At 56.5% G+C, this 20,120-nt stretch overlaps 1 protein-coding gene across 7 annotated transcripts in view; it reads right to left on the reverse strand.

Moving 5' to 3' along the window:
* SPTB (spectrin beta, erythrocytic) overlaps window positions 1–20,120 on the reverse strand; it is a 111,441-nt gene that overhangs the window by 25,073 nt on the left and 66,248 nt on the right. For all 7 annotated transcript variants that reach the window (XM_042852596.2, XM_005294979.5, XM_005294976.5 and 4 more), the window contains 12 exons: window positions 17,449–17,664; window positions 16,687–16,776; window positions 15,539–15,817; window positions 13,239–13,369; window positions 9,430–9,634; window positions 8,506–8,880; window positions 6,747–6,991; window positions 4,878–5,016; window positions 4,226–4,310; window positions 3,719–3,915; window positions 3,126–3,235; window positions 1,822–1,900 (listed from right to left, as the gene is read on the reverse strand). In XM_042852596.2, the coding sequence (XP_042708530.2) occupies window positions 1,822–1,900; window positions 3,126–3,235; window positions 3,719–3,915; window positions 4,226–4,310; window positions 4,878–5,016; window positions 6,747–6,991; window positions 8,506–8,880; window positions 9,430–9,634; window positions 13,239–13,369; window positions 15,539–15,817; window positions 16,687–16,776; window positions 17,449–17,664 (2,151 nt within the window). The remainder of the gene's footprint in view (window positions 1–1,821; window positions 1,901–3,125; window positions 3,236–3,718; window positions 3,916–4,225; window positions 4,311–4,877; window positions 5,017–6,746; window positions 6,992–8,505; window positions 8,881–9,429; window positions 9,635–13,238; window positions 13,370–15,538; window positions 15,818–16,686; window positions 16,777–17,448; window positions 17,665–20,120) is intronic.

Raw genomic sequence — 20,120 nt, forward strand, 5'->3', positions numbered from 1 at the left:
AGAGAAACGTCACCAGGAAATCACCCCTTGTAACTGACATTCTTATGGCCAGGTCTACACCAAAACGTTAGGTGGAGCCAGTAATGCCGCTCGGGGTGTGTGTGTGTGTGAAAAATCCACCCCCCTGCGCAACGTCATTACACCATCAACCTCGCGCCCGCTTCTCAATTAGCTCCAGCAACGGGAGAGCCCCTCCTGTCGCTGTAGCAAGTGTCCGCACCGACGTGCGTTTCTAGTGAAGACGGGGCCCAAGACAGCAAATCAGCCTCCAGGGAACAGCCGGCAGCTTTTTGATGAGCTGCCCGCGATCCCGCAGTGAGCCAGGAGTGGAACCCAGGAGACCTGAGTCGTAGGCCCCTCCGCTAGCCGTTGGGTGTTAGTCTCGGTGTTCCTGTAGCTCTAACCTCTTCGCTGGTCCTGGCCAGTTTCAATGTGACTAGACATTGAGCTGAGCATGGGGGCCGGCCGTCTCCCTCCCTGGGGTTCCCCCGGCGTATGGCCAGAGAGCATGCAGCATTCGCCAGGCGACACAAGGCCAGCAATCCCCGTCTTGTCGGCCTGGCTGGGTGGAACAGTGCAGGCTCCCCTGAGAGCAGCTGTCACTGCGCCCCCTTTCCCCGCTCTACAGACCCGCCCTTCCTCCCCCTGGAACGGATGGAGTTTGGCAGACAAGGCATTTTCCGAGGGGACGCTGCTTCTCCGCACATGCCGGCAGCGTGGGGTCTCCCAGTGCACCCTTCCAGACCAGCTTATGCATACGGCCCTTCCCAGGGAGGAAACACCGGGTGCTTAGAGGGCGGAGGCTGGGAGCGGAAGGTAGATGTTTAACCTGCGGGGGATTAACCCTTAGGACAAGCTACCCAGGGACGGGGGGATTGAAGACATTGAGAGATGGAGGATCCAGACCGAGGCCTTTCTGGAAGATCTGCTTTGGCCAAACACAAGTGATTGGGCTCAATACAGGGGTAACGGAGTGGAATTCTCTGGCCTGGGCTACACAGGAGGTCAGGCAGGACAATCCAATAGTCCAGCCTGCCCTTAACGTCTCTGGAGCTAAGGCTCTGTCTACATTGCAGAAAAAGACCCATGGCAAAGAGTCTCAGAGCCTGGGTCTGCTGACGTGGGCTCATGCTACTGGGCTAAAAATAGCCCTTTGCTTGGCCCGGAGCCCTCTCCGGTGAGGGGTCGGGTCTCAGAGCCCGGGCTCCAGCCGGAGCCCAAACCTCTAGGCTGATATTTTTAGCCTCACAGTGCGAACCCAGCAAGCCTGTGTCAGCTGACCCGGGTTCTGAGACTTTCAGCCACATGCACGCAACCTCCGCTCGAGCAGGGCAACGGTGGGCAAGCGAACCCTTCCCCCAACCAAATGAGGGACAGATCCACCCCGCGACGAGTGAACCTGGCAAACTACGCCCTTTGCTCGTTGGGGAAAATCCCGCTGTGTTAAAAAAAATTGCATTTTCTGGGGGTGGAAAAATAGACTGTGAACGTGGGTATATTTTTGGGGTGAACAGTAAATTATTTGTAATGTGAACATTTATTAAACTAATTAAAGAAATGATGGATGAATGCGTGGTACAAAAACCTTTTCACCTGCTTCATTGATAGCAGAGGAGGGAAGAACTAGGGGGATGAACAAACACAAAGCAAATAGGAAAACACGAGGCTTTTGTCAGAGGGAAACATTTTTGGCACATTGTTAACAGGCTTCGGCAGAGAGGCAACAATTTGCAAAGAGCTTTATAAAAAAAAATCCCGGGGAATCATGCAGCTGGGGGCGGGGTGGGTCCAGGAAGGAGAAAACTAAAATTGGTAACTGACCAGTGATGAGTCTTCTGTAGCAGGTTCAGAGAGGTCCTGTGAAATTACCCCTGTTTTCGTCTCTTTTTCTTCCTGAGACCTACGGCAAATAACACGCCCTTTAAAAAGAGGGAATGTTGGTCTTTTCTTTCACATACGAGGCCCATAATGGGCTGTGGGAAGGGTTTGCCCAGAATCACCAACATTATTCTGAATCCGATGCTTTTCAAACTGGGCGTTTCTCAAGCTAAGTGAGTCGCAAATGGCTGTTCGGGATCTGGCCTCTTCAGCTCTCCCCTGGGGCATGTAGATTTACAAACCACGGAACCAAGAAGCATGGCCAGCGTATGGCCAGCGTGGCCAAGCGGCTGCTGCATGCATTGTGCTGGCCGCTAAATTCTGTATCCCCAAAACAGGTGCTTCCCATTCAGCTTACAGACATAGATGAGTCACTTCAGCCACCGCTGAAATCTTAGCGGTTTTTAAGACCCGGCTTGACAAAGCCCTGGCTGGGATGATTGAGTTGGTGTTGGTCCTGCTTTGAACAGGGGGTGGGACTAGATGACCTCCTGAGGTCTCTTCCAACCCTGATAGTCTATGATTCTATGAAATGCAGCTGCCTCTGGGGTGGAACGTGACAGCTGTTTAATGGACCACAGCAAAACTTAAGGACAGTTTAAGTAGTTAAAAAAAAAAGGAATCTCTTCTGCCTTTGATGCTACCCAGAGACCTGAGCCAGCAGGCTATAATTACCCGGGCTGGGTTTTAGCGAGGGCTTTGGGGATGCAAACCCCAGGCACCACCCCCTGCCCCCCAGCGCCAACCCTCTCTTCTGTCCCCCTGGCGCCACCTCTCTTCTACGCCCTCCTGACCCCTGGCACTGCCCCCTTCCATACCCCTGACCCCCGGCACTGTCCCCCTTCCACGCCCCTGTCCCCTGGCACTGTCCTTCCCTGCCTCCAGCACTGCCCCCCTTCCACACCCCTGACCCCCAGCACCGTCCCCCTTCCATGCCTCTGGCCCCCAGCACTGCCCCCCCTTCCACGCCCCTGACTACTCCCCCTGGCTCCCAGTGCAACCCTCCAACGGCACCAGGCCCAGCTGCAGGTTTGCAATCAGTGATCTGCCGGTGCAAGGCACGGGCACTAGCATGCTGGGATCCCCTGCTGGCAGCTGGCTACTAACTCACTAGCCCATCCTCCTTAGTCTCTGATACCCCCAGGACCTGGTGAGCCACCCGCTGCCTCCTCGGGTGCAGAATCACCCCCCAAAGGCCCGAAGGGAAGGTCGCAGGGTGCAGTGAAACGGGCAAGCTTGTCACTTACTCTAGTGCTTCCAAAGCCCCAGGGTCAAAGTCGTCCTGGGGGTCGACGGGCCAGGTGGCTTTGTGCTGCGTGGACGCCTCTTGGAGCTTCCGCTTCCCTAGCAACTCCAGCTGGAAAAGGATTTGGGGGAAGAAGGGGGGGAGGGCTTATTTAAAGGCTGCGGATTTGCAAATGGCAGAAGGTCCAAGTGCTTGGCAGGGAGCTGTGGGCGAAGGGTGGGAATGCCGAGAAGGGAGAGCAGAGGAGGTGGGAGGCTGAATGCAGCGCTACCACCAGTGTCATGACGGCGTCCGGGGGAGAGTCCCCCTCCGCGTAGACCCGCCAGGCAGGGGTGGTCTCTGGAGGGAAGTGGGGAAGCCCTGTTCTTTGGATCACTGATAACCGGAGTGGCTAAAGCACCCGGGAATGTGCCCAGCTATGCACCAGCCGGGCAAGGGAGCTGCCCGCCGTCCCTGTGCAGCTTCTGCTTGCGGTGGGGCTCTCTGTCCCCCTCTAGTGGAAGCTCATGGGAGCCTGCTCCTGGCATCCAAGCTGCTGAGGTTCCCCGGTTCGATCCCCGTTGCCGACGCCCCGCCCACCCAAGCCGCGCTCACCGTGGTCAGCTTCTGCAGCGCGGCGAAGCGCTCCTCCCATGTGGTGGTGGATTTCTCAAAGGCGTTGTGCCTTTTCAGCAGCTTCTCGACGCTGTCCATGGTCTGTCCATAGTCGCCGCTGGCCAGGTACGGCTCCTTGGCGATCAGCCAGGCCTCGGCCACCGAGGCGTCCCTGGAGAACTGGCACACTTCCAGCACTGCCGCGGCGAGAGCAGAGGGGCACGTTACACGCCCGCACCAGGTGGGGGGCAGCAGGGCCAGTCTCTGCGCTGGGGCTGGCTGGCTCCCCCAGCCAATGCCTCCCCCCACCCCCTTCTCCCGGGATCCGCCTGTAAATGATTTGTTGCTGCAGCCAACAGGCCAGATTTCCCAGAGCTCCCATTTCACAGAGCTCGGTGTGCTGGGGCCGGGTGGGTGCGAAGCACCTGGAGGTCTGGGTGAAGTCCTAGCAGCTTCCTGGTGCCCACCAACCCTCCCCCACCACCGACATGCCCGTGTGGCACTCACACAGGCGGAGCCAGTCCCAGCGTCTGTCCCACATCTCCACCATCTCACGCCTCTTCTCCGTCAGCTGCAGCAGCTTCTCCTTGATCTGGAAGGGGAGAGAGGAGAGAAATAACCAGGGCGTTTTCCACTCCCGGCTCTGGCGGGTGTCTCTGTAACTGGCTCTACAGATCTGCCTCGTGCTGCTCCGGAGGGCCCTCAGGCGGGAAACCGCCATCGGATGTTGCTTTACACGGCGCACCCAGGACACGCTGGGCACGTCGCAGGCTCTGAACGAGGGATGACACCTCCGCCGCGGGGTCGGGAAATGGGGGGAGGGGCTCACCATGGAAAGTTTTGACGGAAAGAAAAAAATTCATTTTTAATGTACATTTTCCAGGGAAAATGTTGCGGTTTTGATGAAGAAAAAAAAAAAAAACACCCGGAAAACCAAAATATTTCCATTCAGCAATGCTGCCGCGGTGCCTCATGGGAGTTGTAGTTCGGGTGCGCCATGCTCCCATTGTCTGTGGTGGGCTGGGCTCGCCAGCCAGACTACCTCCCCCATGAGGGGTCACAGGGGAGGCGCAGGTGCAGTGCACCCTGGGAGATGTAGTTGGGCTAGGCTGCCCTGCCCATAGAAGCAAATGAGAGCATGAGGCATCGTGCTCCTCACCTCGGCGCCTGCTTGGTGTCTGCGCTGCAGCAGCTTCTTCCCCAGGTCGACGCAGCTGGCGAAGCTCTTCTGCCTGGTTTCAATCTCGGACTTGATCCCCTGGTGGTATTTCATCAACAACTCCACGGACGAGACATCTCTGCATAGGGTTTTGATCAGACAGTCCCTTTTTTAAGCCCTGTCCCTGCCGTCCTGACTTTTTTTGGGAAGAGTGGGCAGTTGGCAACAGCGAACGGGACAAACGACCACTTTCACCCAATAAAAAAAACAGGGGTGTGTGGAGGAATATGTGGGGGGGGCGAGGGGTGGTGCCAGCCCTGCACAGGGGGGAGGCAGGGCTCGGTCAGGGGGCAGGCAGGGCTTGGGTAGGGTTACCATTCGTCCGGATTTACCCGGACATGTCCTCCTTTTGTGTGCTAAAAATAGCGTCCGGGGGGGAATTTGTGAAGCACTCACAATGTCCGGGATTTCCCCCTCCCCCGGCTGGGAGGGCTGCAGGAAAGTCCCGGGCTGGACTCCGGAGCAGCTTCCTCCTCCCACCCCCCCTCCCTGCATTCTGAGCCGGCCGGCAGCTCCTGCTCCTGCAGCCCGCTCCGGCAACCCTGTGCAGGGCCAGGGACCGGGTTTTGTGTTGTGCAGGGGAGCTCAGCCATGTGTCCGGCTGGCACAGAGCCCAACACCCTGTTCTGAGCAGCAGGAGAAGGGACAGGGAGGTTCTGGGGGGGCTTTTGGAGGGGAGTGGAGAAAGTTTTGGGCAGTCAGGGTACAGGTAGGGGGTAGGGTCCTGGGGGGCAGTTGGGGGGGGGTCTTAGGAAGGGGCAGTTAGGGGACAAGGAACAGGGAGTCTTAGGTAGGGGGTGGGGTTCTGGAGGGCAGTTAGGAGCAGGGGTCCCAGGAGGGGGCAGTCAGGGGACAAGGAGCGGGGGGTAGGGGGCTGGGAGTTCTGGGGGGGAGCTGTCAGGGGGCAGGAGTGGGGAGAGGGATCGGAGCAGTCAGGGGACAGGGAGCAGAGGGGTTTAGATGGGTTGGGAGTTCTGGGGGGGCTGTCAGGGGGCAGGAGTGTGGAGAGGGATCGGAGCAGTCAGGGGACAGGGAGCAGAGGGGTTTAGATGGGTTGGGAGTTCTGGGGGGGCTGTCAGGGGGCAGGAGTGCGGAGAGGGATCGGAGCAGTCAGGGGACAGGGAGCAGAGGGGTTTAGATGTGTTGGGAGTTCTGGGGGGGGCTGTCAGGGGGTGGGGAGTGGTTGGATGGGGCGTGGGAGTCCCAGGGGTCTGTCTGGGGGTGGGGGTGTGGATAATGGTTGGGGCAGTCAGGGGACAAGAGGCAAGGAGGCTTAGATAGGGAGTGGAGTCCCGGGGGGCAGTTAGGGGCAGGGGTCCCAGGAGGGGGCAGTCAGGGGACAAGGAACGGGGGGAGGGTTGGGGGTTCTGGGGGGGCGGGAAGTGGGAGGGGCAGGGGCGGGGCTAGGGCGGGGCTCCTCCCGTCCTCTTTTTTGCTTGCTGAAATATGGTAACCCTAGGCTTGGGTGAGCAGTGATGCCAGTCCTGCGTGATGGGGGGGGAGTGGTGGGAGGGGCTGGGCTCAGGCGAGCGGCATGGGCCAGCCCTGTGTGGGGAGGTGGGTTTGAGTGAGCTGCTCAGGCCAGCCCCACGCACAGGGAGGAAGGGCTCAGGTTAGCCCCACATGGTGTCCCATTTTCCCTTTGGGAAATATGGTCACCCTGTCTCTACAGAACAGGAGACTTGCAAAGTTCAGGGCTGCTTCTCAGCCTCTGATGAGTGTCAGGTGAGGATTTAAAAGCTGGGAATAGAGACGCCCCTGTGGCATGTCGGACCCTGTGTGGGCCATTCCCCCTCAGTGGCGATTTACCTGGGCTTCTCCTGGGTTTCGATCTGCCGGGCAATGCTCTCCATCCAAGACAGGAGGTCCCGGACCATGCTGAAGAAGCGGAATTTCTCGGCCGTGTCCACCAGCTGTGCCCGCCGCCCACTGCAGGCATCCAGCAGGGCCTTCCAGGCCCTCACCACCTCCTCCTCTTGCCTCTGGATCACGTCGGCTTTTTCCCCCGCATAGGCTGTCTGCAGCCGCGCTGCTACCTCCCGGAACTGCTGGACCTGCCGGAGAGAGCACGGGGAAACGTGGCCAAGGGGGGGAAAGCCACGACTCCTGGGCCCCATTCCCCCATCTGCCTGTAGTCCCATCACAATTCCCGTCTGTCAGACAGGGCTGATCCCATAGAGACAGGGAAGTGGTAAATAACAACAAGGACGGGTCACTTGGTAAGCTGGGCACACGCAACCGACGTGTATTTTGATCTGGCCAAATGCAAGGTTCTATATCTAGGAACAAGGAATGCAGCCCCCACCTACAGAACCGGGAAAGCGGGGCCTCTGAAAGGGACTTGGGCATCACCCTGGACAAGCAACTCAGCATGAGCTGCCAGGGTGATGCTGTAGCCGGGAGGATGAACGTGAGACTACTAAGTAGGACTAGGCAGGCGGTATTGTGGCTGTGCACGGCATTAGCGGCACCGTTCCTGGAGACCGAGTCCAGTTCCGGCGCCCACCCTGCTCCAAGGATGTTGAAAACCAGGGAAGGGCCCAGGAAAGAGCTCCAGGGCGATGTGAGGTCTGGGAACCGGCCGTGCAGCAGGAGACTGGAGGGGCTCAGGCTGGTTAGTTTATTCAGCAGAAGGCCGAGAGCGGACACGATCCTGCTCTATCGGGCTGGGCAGGAGGTTTCTGCTAGCAGGGGGCTCTGTTATCTAGTCCAGCGGTTCTCAAACTTCACTGCACCGCGACCCCCCTTCTGACAACAAAAATTACTACACGACCCCAGGAGAGGGGACCGAAGCCTGAGCCTCATCGCCCCTGGCGGGGGTGGAGCCCAAGGGCTTCAACCCCATGTGGGGGGGACTTGTAACCTGAGCCCCCCACCCAGGGCTGAAGCCCTCGGGCTCCGCTTCAGCCCCGGGCCCCAGCAAGTCTAACGCCAGCCCTGGTGACCCCATTAAAACAGGGTCGCGACCCACTTGACGTCCCGGCCCACAGTTTGAGAACTGCTGATCTGACGCCCTCCAAGTGAGAGCCAGCGGCTGGGAGCTGAAGTCAGCCACATTCCAGCTTGAAATGAGCTGCAGATGTTTAGCAGGGAACAGATCGCCCAGGGCAGGGCAGGTTCCCTGTCCCTGGTCTGGCATCTATAAATCCAGGCTGGATGGCCCCTCTCGAAGCTCTGCTCCAGCTCAGCCCGGTGTTCTGGGCTGGTCGCAGGGATCCCTGGGGGAGACTCTCTGCCTGGTTTACAGGAGCTCAGAGTGGGCTCGTCTGGCCCTGTAATCCACGCATCACCTATGAGCCACGTTCCGCGGCTGGTGGCCTACAGGTGGAAGCGGAGCGTGGCCTAGCGAACCCCAAGCAGGGCAGACACGGCCCCTCATTTCCCCCAGCTAATCACACCACAGGGAAAACACTCCCCAGCGAGCCATGGTGCTGCTGGGACAGGAGCGGCTGGCAATAAGGCAGCCCGGGGGCATTGCCGGCAGGCGCTCTATCGTGGCAGAGCGGAGTCTGATCCCAGACCCCCGGAGCTCTAGGAGCCCTGAGCTCCTGCAGCGGGGGAGCTGTACCTGCCCCTCCAGCAGGCGGATGTCGCGCTCGAAGGCCGTGTGCATGCGGTGGAAGGACTCGGCGGTGTGGGCGTCCTGGCCCAGCTCCGCGGGCAGCTCCCGCTGCTTCTCCTGGATGAACCCCAGGATCTCTGTGCCATCGTAGAAGTACTTGTGCAGCTCGTAGGAGGTGGTCAGCAGCTGCATGCGCGTGTCAATGAGCTCCAGCAGGTCGGCCCAGCTCTCGTTCAGCCCGTCCTTCCACTCGGCCATGGTGGCGGCCTCCGAGTGGCCAGCATCGATCAGCTGCTCGATGACCAGGTTCACGTTGTCCACACGCTCCTGCCCCACGCTGCCCGTCTCCCGCGCAAAGTCCCGGAACTTCTCCCGCAGCAGCTGGCGGAGAAACAGTCCTCACCAGGGGCGCTCTCCTCCCAGTGGCAGATTAGACACTGGGCCAACGGGGCCGTACCCAGGGGCCCCAGCCAACTGAGGGGCCTGGCCCCCGATCCGCTCCACCCACCTGGCACTCCTGCAGGGAAGCAGAGCAAGCCCCCACGCCCTGACCCCATTTCCCCGGTAGGAGCACAGGGATGCGGGTGGTGGGCCAGGGCCACCACAGAACAGTAATCCACCTGTCTCCTCCATACCCCCGTCATGCCCACCTCACCATGGGCATGGTCCTCTGTACAGCCCCCCACCCCCATCCTGGGTGCGCTGCTCTGTACACCCTCCCTCGCCCTGGGAGCGTTCCTCCTCCCTCTGCCCCCATGGCCAGGCTGCCCTAACACCCTCTTTCCAGAAAGATGCCCCCTCCCCGCCAGGCTACAGAAAGCTCCCGCCTCACGATGCAAACACCGGGCAGGCGTCCCAGGCCAGGCCAGCCGTGCATTCGGCGAGGGGCCGCGTCCCAAGCCGTGCCCTCTGCGCTGCACGCTAACTCACCGTGACATGGTCGTAGTCCTGCCCCATCTCCTGGGAGGAGGCGGCCAGGTCGCGCTCCGCGATCCACTGCTCCAGGTCGTCCACCTCCCGCTTCAGCTGGAACAAGTGGTACATGTTCTCCAGCCTGTGCCGGCGCTTCTCCGCCAGGTCCTTCAGCCCCGCATACTGCTTATCCACCCGCCCCTGCAGCCGGATGATCTCCTCCCTGGGAGGTACAGACAGCAGGCAGGTCAGGGACCATGGCGGCCGGGAGCCCCGCCGTTCGGAAGACGTTGGCGTTCCCAATCGGAACCAAAACAAGGCTCCAAATTTCCCACAACACAAAATATTAAAATAAAAAGTGCTTGGGGGAAACGGAACTGTCCCAATTTCAACCTTTAGAAACAACGTCTCTTATATGGTAAACTTACAATACAATCCCCAATGAACCGAGTGTTCGGGATGGCCCGGTCTGATAGGATCAAACCGGGATGTTCCCATTCTTTTTCAAAAGGAAATGTCATCCAAATCCACACATTCACAGAGAAAGTTTCAACCTTTCCAGACGACTGTCCCCCTTTCAGGGGTCTGATTTGTCTTGTGTACCCCCGAGTTTCACCTCACTTAAAAGCTGACATAAAACCAGACATAAAAATACGAAAGTGTCACAGCCCATTATTACTGACAAATTGCTGACTTTCTCATTACTACCATATGATTATAAAATAAATTGATTGGAATATAACTATTGTACTTACATGTCAGTGTATAATAGTATAGAGCAGTATAAACACATTGTCTGTATGAAATGTTAGTTTGCACTGACTTCGTTAGTGCTTTTTATAGAATCATCGAATCATAGACTATCAGGGTTGGAAGGGTCCTCAGGAGGTCATCTAGTCCCACCTCCTGCTCAAATCAGGACCAATCCCCAACTAAATCATCCCAGCCAGGACTTTGTCAAGCCGGGCCTTAAAAACCTCTAAGGAAGGAGATTCCACCACCTCCCTAGGGAACCCATTCCAGTGCTTCCCCACTCTCCTAGTGAAAAAGTTTTTCCTAATATCCAACCTAAACCTCCCCCTCTGCAACTTGAGACCATTACTCCTTGTTCTGTCATCTGCTACCACTGAGAACAGCCGAGCTCCATCCTCTTTGGAACCCCCTTTCAGGTAGTTGAAAGCAGCTATCAAATCCCCCCTCATTCTTCTCTTCTGCAGACTAAATAATCCCAATTCCTTCAGCCTCTCCTCATAAGTCATGTGCTCCAGCCCCCTAATCATTTTTGTTGCCCTCCGCTGGACTCTCCAATTTTTCCACATCCTTCTTGTAGTGTGGGGCCCAAAACTGGACACAGTACTTCAGGTGAGGCCTCACCAATGTCGAATAGAGGGGAACGATCACGTCCCTCGATCTGCTGGCAATGCCCCTACTTATGTAGCCTGTTGTAAAACTAGGCAAATATTTAGATGAGTTGATGTACCCCCTGGAAGACCTCTATGTACCCCAGGGGTATTCATACCCCTGGTTGAGAACCACTGGTCCACACGACAGAGACTTCCCTGCTGCCCCGGATGACACCAGCGACACTGACCGAAGCACCCGTCTCCCAGCTTAGCTGCACCGACACTGGAGGTTTTGCTGGCTTTTCCCACTCTTAGCTGACATAGCTATGCCGGCAAATCTTCCTAGTGTAAACTAAGCCTCAGTTTCAACAAAATAGCAGGGCAGGGCCTGTCTTTTCCTTCCGTGTCTGCCCACCGCCTGGGCCCTGGCAGGGGCTCCTCCGTGCTGCGATAATACAAATTAATAATAAAGTCCCGAGGGAAACCGTGTCTGTTGGAGAATTTGTAAGCAGCTGTGTTCAGGCCAGCCAAAGGCAGCGTGGCTCAGGGGGCACGGCCCTGGGCTGGGAGTCAGGAGATCTGAATTCATAGATTCCACCTCCTAAAGGACCATGTGATCATCTCATCTGACCTCCCGTATAACACAGGCCAGAGACCGGCCCTGAATTAATTCCTGGCTGAACCTGAGCAGAGCTTGTACAACAATATCCCATCTTGATTTAAACGTTGGGAGTGATGGAGAATCCACCACCACCTTTGTTCCAATGGCTAATGAGTCTCACTGTTAAACACTGACACCTTATTTCCAGTCTGAATTTGTCCAGCTTCAACTTCCAGCCACTGGCTCCTGTTAGACCTTCTCTGCTAGACGGAAGAGCCCATTGCTAAATATTTGTTCCCCACATTGGTACGTACAGACTGGGATCAGGTCACCCCTTAACCAGCCTTCCCTTTGTTAAGCTAAATAGATTGAGCCTCTTGAGGGTTAAATTCCTGGATCAACCACTGACCTGCTGGGTGACTTGGGCAAGTCCATTCCCCTCTCAGTGACTCTATTTCCCCTCCCAGCCCGGTCTGTTTAGAATGTGAGATCTTCGGGGCATGGCCTGTCTCTCACTGTGTGTCCGTGCAGCGCCTGCCCCCCAGGGCCATGATCGCAGTTGGGGCAGGGCCTGTCTCTCGCTGTGTGTGCAGTGCCTAGTACAACAGGGCCATGATCGCAGCTGGGGCAGGGCCTGTCTCTTGCTGTGTGTCTGTGCAGCGCCTGGCACAATGGGGCCCTGATCTCAGCTGGGGCAGGGCCTGTCTCTCACTGTGTGTCTGTGCAGTGCCCGGCACAACAGGGCCCTGATCTCACCTGGGGCCTCTATGTGCTACTGTAATGCCAACAATAAGTCTGGCATTCCCAGCAAACAGCATCATTAAAGGGAAACTTGCTAGAACATTTAGTAACCCCCCACGTCCCAGCCAAACCTCTGCTTCAGAGCTACCCAACATGCTAGTTAGTCTGCATCCCGTCTAGCAGCTGACACCAGGGATCCCAAGGAGAGTTGCTGGTCACTCTGCATAGGACGGTGAGTCAGTGTGTTATGTAAAAAGAAGAACAGGAGTACTTGTGGCACCTTAGAGACTAACAAATTTATTAGAGCATAACATAAGTACTCCTGTTCTTTTTTTTGCGGATACAGACTAACACGGCTGCTACTCTGAAGTGTGTGATGTGTTGATGTTTTAATGAATGGCTCATCAGCTGATGCAGATTGTTACAGAACCAGCAGGCAGTTCACAGCCACGGTTTATAAGACCATCTGACATGGCCTATAGCCACCTGCAACACATCCTGCTCACCGGCCGAGCAGCTATTAACCCTTTACAAATGGCACCTTAATATGATATGGGACAGATTTGCGCTTAGCCCACACGGTAGAGGCCAGCAGCCAAAGGCCCTGGATTGGGCATCTCTGAGTGGAACGGGAGTCCTGCCCTCTGGCTGTCTCTCTGCCTGTCTGTGCAGCCGGACACTCCTGGGTAGACACCGAGGGAACTCCCAGCTCTGGTGGATTTACCCTCACTAGCTTTGATCGAGCTAGCCCGCTAAATACAGCGATATGGCCGCGGTGGCATGGGCAGCAGGAGGGGCTAGCCGCCCCTAGTGCTATCCCGTCCGAGACCCAAGGTACCTACCCGGGCCACTCGCCCATCCCACTGCCGTGCTGCCAAGGCCACGCTGCTCTCTGGAGGGTGCTAGCTCGGACAGGGATAGTGCATATCTATCTGCTTCTCGCTGTGATGTAGACATACTCCGAATCTACACAGCAGAGCGGACAGGGCTGGTGCTAGCCCCTGCACGTTTACGGGCGCAAGGAGCAGGAATCGAAGCAGCTGGCGAGAGCTGGCAGGCAGGCCGCCCGCCACCCCAGTGTCCTTAGATGGGTGGGTCAGTGCTCCGGTATTAAGGGGCTCCCCTGCCCGGTTCATACGCACCCCTCCGGATGGCCCGCGGAGAGCAGCGTCTGCGCCCTGCCAGCCAGCTGCTTGATGTTTTTGCCATAATCCTCCATGGTGCGCTGCTGGCGGAGATGTCTCTTCAGCATAACGATGCTGCTCTCTTCATCCTGCAACCAGACAGGGTTAGCACCGGGAGGGGCAGGGGGGTTGCTAGAGCCCACGCGCATCTGGGTAAACATTCCGGTTCTGATGCTCCACTGCCCCGCGCTGGCCAGACGTCGGGGCAGAATGCGGGCGATAAAGCCGGGAACTGAGCCCTCGCTTGTTCAAAGGGGCGCCTGCCATTCTGGCCTCCATGCAAACTAGTGCCAAGCGCAGTATTCCTGCCAGGCTGCCTTGTCCGAGCCATTTCCAATCATGGGGGTTGCAACCTCCCTTTGGGGTGCTCTTGCTAAGAGTGTGTGCGTCTTGCTGCACTCGGGAAGCCACGTGCAGTACATGGCCAGAGCAACCAGTGTTGCCAAACTACACAATAGTTATGGGTTTTTTCTTAAATCCCCAGCTCCTGGAGTCACGTGATTACCCGGCTTTCAGGAGAGCATTTCCTAGCACCTGTGGTTATGGAGAAAAGCTGGAAATCGTGAGACAAGTGGGACCCTCACAGCTTAGAAACCAGAAGGCAACTAAAATAATAACAATGCTTCCACCCAGCTTTTATCATTAGTAGATCTCAAAGCGCTGTATGAAGGAGGTTGGCATCATTATCTCCATTGCACAGAGGGGAAACTGAGCCACAGAAAGGGGCAGTCACCCTGCAGCAGAGCAAAGAATAGAATCTAGATCTCCTGAGTCCCCACCCAACACGCTGGCCACTAAGCCACCCTGCCTTCCCCTAGCCAACATTTAGTATTTATTTTAAATCTCATGATATCGAGGGGCCTGGCTTATGATTGGGGTTGGCTGACACTGAACTATTCTTATTGTTCTGACAAAGCCCATGAACAAAGCCCATGCATATTGTGGCGCACCATCTACTGGCACCTGATCTACTAAGTACCTAGTTACGCATCTACAGACTTCTCTGTGTTACAACGCGCCCCTGGACCAGCCATCTGGTCTCAGGTGGGCCACACCCAGGCTGGGCGTTTTTCAATTGCAGTGACACACAAACAACCCCACAATGTTCGGCAAGGACAGAATCAGCCTGTGGTATGTAATGACCGGGCCTGGCTCTGAGGGAACCGGCCTAAATCTCCAAGCGGAGAGCCTCACCCCTGCTCTGGCCTCTTTGCACCAGGTGAAAGGACGGAAGCAGTGCAAATGGGTTCTCAAAGCCCTGGCTTGGCGAAGGGTCTCTCGGTGGGCAGGATAAAACCTGGGACTTCTGAAGCTTAGTGTCTGTGGCTCTTAGCTAAGGCTGTAGCAGACTCACCAATCTCTAGCTAGACTAGATGTAACTACGGGGGGCAGAGTGCCATGCCCAGCTGTCCTCTGAAGAACCCCCTCACAGGCCCTGGTATAGGGAGCAGCCAGGGATGTGGCTGGGGCACACAGCGATGCAAGGGCAGCCCAGGGAGACTGTTGTAACTTAAACAGGCCCCTAGGGCTAAGTTAAACCCGAGCCTCTGTGGACCCCAGGATCAGGTCAGAAATGTGACTTAAAGCCACCTTTGTGCAGCCTCCTCCTGGGCCGAGTGTTCTTTGCTAATGATTAGATTCAGGGATGCGAGAGGGGGGAAGAGGCGGCGTGGGGGCGGGGATTCAGGGGAAGAGGCGGCGTGGGGGCGGGGATTCAGGGGAAGAGGCGGCGTGGGGGCGGGGATTCAGGGGAAGGGGTAGTGCGGGAGTGGGGGCTCAGGGAGAAGGGGTAGCATGTGGGTGGGGCCTCGCGGGAAACGCAGGGGGACGGGGCCTCAGTTTGGGCGCCACTGGCCCCCCCCCCACTTTTAGGGACCTTCTGCTGCTCCTGAGAGGAAAGCTCCTGTAGGGAAACAATAACGGTGACGCTGCGGCAGCCGGGCCTAGCCCCACCTGCCCAGGACCTGGCGAACACACGCGAGCAGCTGCCGTACTCGGCTTTCTCTTCAGCTCCTGTAAATCTTTCGCCTTTTCCTGAAGACTCCCTGCTCCCGTGACAGTAGCTAGCTTGCGTCTACGTGTGCTCCACCCCCCGCAGTGCAGACGTGCCCTGAGAAACACCTGGGGCCAAACCTAGCGCTGGGCTGAGCCGGGCGAGCCCCGGTGTGCTGGCCATCGCCCAGACCCCAGCGCGCTGACCGCGGCGGGACCGTGCCTGCTTTCTGAGTGTTTTATTACTAAGCTCCAGCTGGTCTCACCTGTGGCTTCTCATCGGCCACCACGTAGAGCTCTTGCTCGCTGATCCAGGCCTCTGCCTCGCCGACGTCCAGGTAGTACTGCTGGGCCTCGTTCGCCTGCTGCAGCCGCCGCCACCTCCTCCCCGTCTCCTCCTGCAAAGCGCTCCACGACTCCTTCAGCACCCGCCGCCGCTCCTCCACGGCGCTGCAGTCCCCGTCGGCCGCCGCCACCGTGCGCTCGGCCCTGCGCAGGACGTCCTCCACCCGCGGGGAACGGCCCGCGATCTCCTTCTGCAGTGTCTAGCGGGGGAGAGCCCGCGTCACCGCCCAGAAACACGCCCACTGCCCCGCGGGCATCGTGAAGGCCCAGCGGAGGGGACGGCAGGAGTTTTGCATTCACATGGGCACGCTCGCTGCTTCCCAGCTAACCACCCCGATTGCAGGGCAGAAGTGGCTTTTTCCTGCTCGGCTGGTGTGCGGGCAATGAACGTGTCCGGCTAGTGCCCCGGCACTGGGAAACCGGGACACAAAGATTGGTTTAAATCTCGTCTTTTTTTCCTGCATTTGTACAGCACCTAGCGCAATGGGGGCCTGGTCCTAGGCTCGATGATAATACAGCTAGTCAATAATAATATCAAAATACCCACAGAGACAGAGGCCCTGGAGTGTCACCACAACTAAGGGGTGGGAGGGGCTTATGTGTGTGTGAAGGGGTACGTGCCAAGGAGCGGGAGGATGGTGCTGAAGGGCTAGTGATGGGGTCACACTCCACAGGGAAGGGATGAACCAGGTGGCCGCTAGCTCCGCCCATGGCCTTGGTCTGTAGCAATGGGACCGTAACCATCTGACTTCAGCATCGTTGACACGCTCCGGGCCTGCACGCGGGAGGAAAGAGATGTATGGTGCCCTCTGGCTCTCCTGTGCTGCCTAGGGGGTCTGGGCGCCCAACTGCCATTCATTTTAATGGAAAATGAGTGTCCAAATCTCCTAGGGCTGAAAGCCTCAGTTTACACGGCTTGTCAAGGTGAGTGTTACCAGACTCCTAGGGGATGCATCTGGGGCCAGGTCCTAGTCACGTCCTGAACGCCTCTGGAAAGGCCCATTTAGCCTTTTGCTGCCTGGCTTTGATCTCAGTGTTGGAATGAGCAGCCAGCGATGGACAGACTCACCTGATTCTTCTTCATCAGAAGCTGCACGGTCTGGAGGTTGGCGCCGTGGTCAGTGGATCTGGCCAGGGGCAGCCTCTCCTGCACCCAGAGCTACAAGACGGAAGCAGAGGAGAATGGAGAGGCTGCGGCCGAGGGGTGGGCAGCGTGGCGGGAGGCTGCGGCGCGACACGGGGTGCAGTGGGCTGGCGATGTGACAGTGTGACAACCTGCCCACTCACGCCCCCCTGCCCCGCCAGTCAACAGGCTCCACTCAAGCTTCAGCGCCAGCCCCTTGCACCCAGACTCTGCCCTGCCAGGGCTCACTCTAGCCATGAGTCCCGGGCATCCCGGCCCAGTGAACCCCCGTCAGAGCGGTGACCCTGTTCCCGGGAGCTGGTCTGGGACCTTCCTTCACACTACTCACTACCGAGCAGCACCCAAAGGAGACAGAATGGAAGCTCTGCATGGCAGGGACTGTCCCTTTGTTCTGTCTCTGTACAGCACCTAGCACATCAGAGGCCTGGTCCATGGATAGAGCGCCTAGGAGCTACCGTAATACACCTAACGTACAATACCCAGTACACGGAGGGCCTGGTCCATGACTAGACCTCCTAGGAGCTACCGTAATACACCTAATAAATTATGTACAAGACTTTGCTGTATCACCCAGGGCACTGGAGCAGATGCTCACAAGGGGCTGGGAGGCTTGCGCGAAAGGCCCATTGGGAAGGCAAGGAGCATCGGGAGCCGTAGAGGGCGCGCCTGGCCTTTCAGGGAGCTCACCGTTTCGTCTGCCAGATCCCGGTTGAGCTGGTACTTGGCTCTGGACGACTCCAGCTCCTTCCTCCTCTTCCCCAAGGGCTTCAGGAGATCCAGGAACCTCCTCTCGATGCTCTGCTGCTTGCTGTCGGCCTCGTGCACGTCCCCTCTGGGTGGAGGGGCCTGCGAGAGCAGCTCTTCCATCTCTCTCTTCCGCCTGCTCACTTGCTCATCGAGTCTCTGAAAGCAAAGGGTTGACATTCGCCACTGCCAGCCAGGCGATGGCACGTGCCCATGGCCGCAGCAACAGCCACCGGCTAATCAACAGATATTTGGATAAAGCATGTTGATGCTCAAAGAATGCCAGACCCCCCAAACCTCTCCTCCTTTCCCCTCCCCTCCCTAGAGCCCTCCTTTCCCGACTTATGTACGTCTTTTCCTATTTTGTTACTCTGACCCCCACCCCAAAGTGTTACGTCTCTGCAGTATCGACTGGGTTTGTACTTGCAGCTTTGACAAAGTGTGAAATTGCATCATTGCATAATTCCATTGGCGATCCCATGACGCACGCGGTATTCGGAGACGTAGGGAAGCCATAAATCGTTCACCTCTTTGTACTTCTCAGTTTGTTTCCTCGTAAAAATCAAATAATCACCAAACAACATTTGGTTGTTACCTGTTTTGGGTATTTTTTTTACAGAAAGTTGGGTTTTTGACTAAACTAAATTTTTTGTGAAAAGTGTTTGCTTGCTACAAAAAACACCTGTTTTTAAATTGAAAAACGGAATGCCTTGCAAACTGAAATATATCTATTCAGAGAGCCCACTGCAGTGACTTATGGGAACTGTAGTTCATTTTCCTCATCCCCATTTTCCTCTATGGACCACTCCCTACACTAACACAGGAACAAATCAACATACCCTTAGAGCCCCGACCGGGGTTATTCTATCTACTACCTAAGATCCACAAACCTGGAAATCCTGGACGCCCCATCATCTCGGGCATTGGCACTCTCATTGAAGGACTGTCTGGATATGTGGACTCCCTACTCAGACCCTACGCCACCAGCACTCCCAGCTATCTCCGTGACACCACAGATTTCCTGAGGAAACTACAATGCATTGGTGACCTCCCAGAAAACACCATCCTAGCCAACATGGATGTAGAGGCCCTCTACACAAACATCCCACATACAGATGGAATACAAGCTGTCAGGAACAGTATCCCTGATGATGACACAGCACAACTTATTGCTGAGCTCTGTGACTTTATCCTCACGCACAATTATTTCAAATTTGGTGACAATATATACCTCCAGACCAGTGGCACCGCTATGGGCACCCGCATGGCCCCACAATATGCCAACATTTTTATGGCTGACCTGGAACAACGCTTCCTCAGCTCCCGTCCACTCATGCCCCTTCTCTACCTACGCTATATTGATGACATCTTCATCATCTGGACCCATGGGAAGGAGGCCCTGGAAGAATTCCACCATGCTTTCAACAGCTTCCACCCCACCATCAACCTCAGCCTGGACCAATCTACACGGGAGGTCCACTTCCTGGACACCACCGTACAAATAAGCGATGGCCACATTAACACCACCCTATACCGAAAACCCACCGACCGCTATGCCTACCTTCATGCCTCCAGCTTCCACCCCGGTCACACCACACGATCTATCGTCTACAGCCAAGCACTGAGGTACAATCGCATCTGCTCCAACCCCTCAGACAGAGACCAACACCTACAAGATCTTCACCAAGCATTCTCAAAACTACGATACCCACACAAGGAAATAAAGAAACAAATCAACAGAGCCAGACGTGTACCCAGAAGCCTCCTGCTACAAGACAGGCCCAGAAGAGAAACCAACAGAACTCCACTGGCCATCACCTACAGTCCTCAGCTTAAACCTCTCCAACGCATCATCAGTGATCTACAACCCATCCTGGACAATGATCCCTCACTTTCACAGACCTTGGGAGGCAGGCCAGTCCTCGCCCACAGACAACCTGCCAACCTTAAGCATATTCTCACCAGCAACCACGCACCGCACCATAACAACTCTAACTCAGGAACCAACCCATGCAACAAACCTCGATGCCAACTCTGCCCACATATCTACACCAGCAACACCATCACTGGACCTAACCAGATCAGCTACAACATCACCGGCTCATTCACCTGCACGTCCACCAATGTTATATATGCCATCATATGCCAGCAATGCCCCTCTGCTATGTACATTGGCCAAACTGGACAGTCACTACGCAAGAGGATAAATGGACACAAGTCAGATATCAGGAATGGCAATATACAAAAACCTGTAGGAGAACACTTCAACCTCCCTGGCCACACAATAGCAGATGTAAAGGTTGCCATCTTACAGCAAAAAAACTTCAGGACCAGACTCCAAAGAGAAACTGCTGAGCTCCAGTTCATTTGCAAATTTGACACCATCAGATCAGGATTAAACAAAGACTGTGAATGGCTATCCAACTACAGAAACAGTTTCTCCTCCCTTGGTGTTCACACCTCAACTGCTAGCAGAGCACCTCACCCTCCCTGATTGAACTAACCTCGTTATCTCCACACTGATATATACCTGCCTCTGGAGATTTCCATTACTTGCATCTGAAGAAGTGAGGTTCTTACCCACGAAAGCTTATGCTCCCAGTACTTCTGTTAGT

Source organism: Chrysemys picta, chromosome 4 (genome assembly GCF_011386835.1).
Source record: "Chrysemys picta bellii isolate R12L10 chromosome 4, ASM1138683v2, whole genome shotgun sequence".
NCBI classification, from domain to species: domain Eukaryota; kingdom Metazoa; phylum Chordata; order Testudines; family Emydidae; genus Chrysemys; species Chrysemys picta.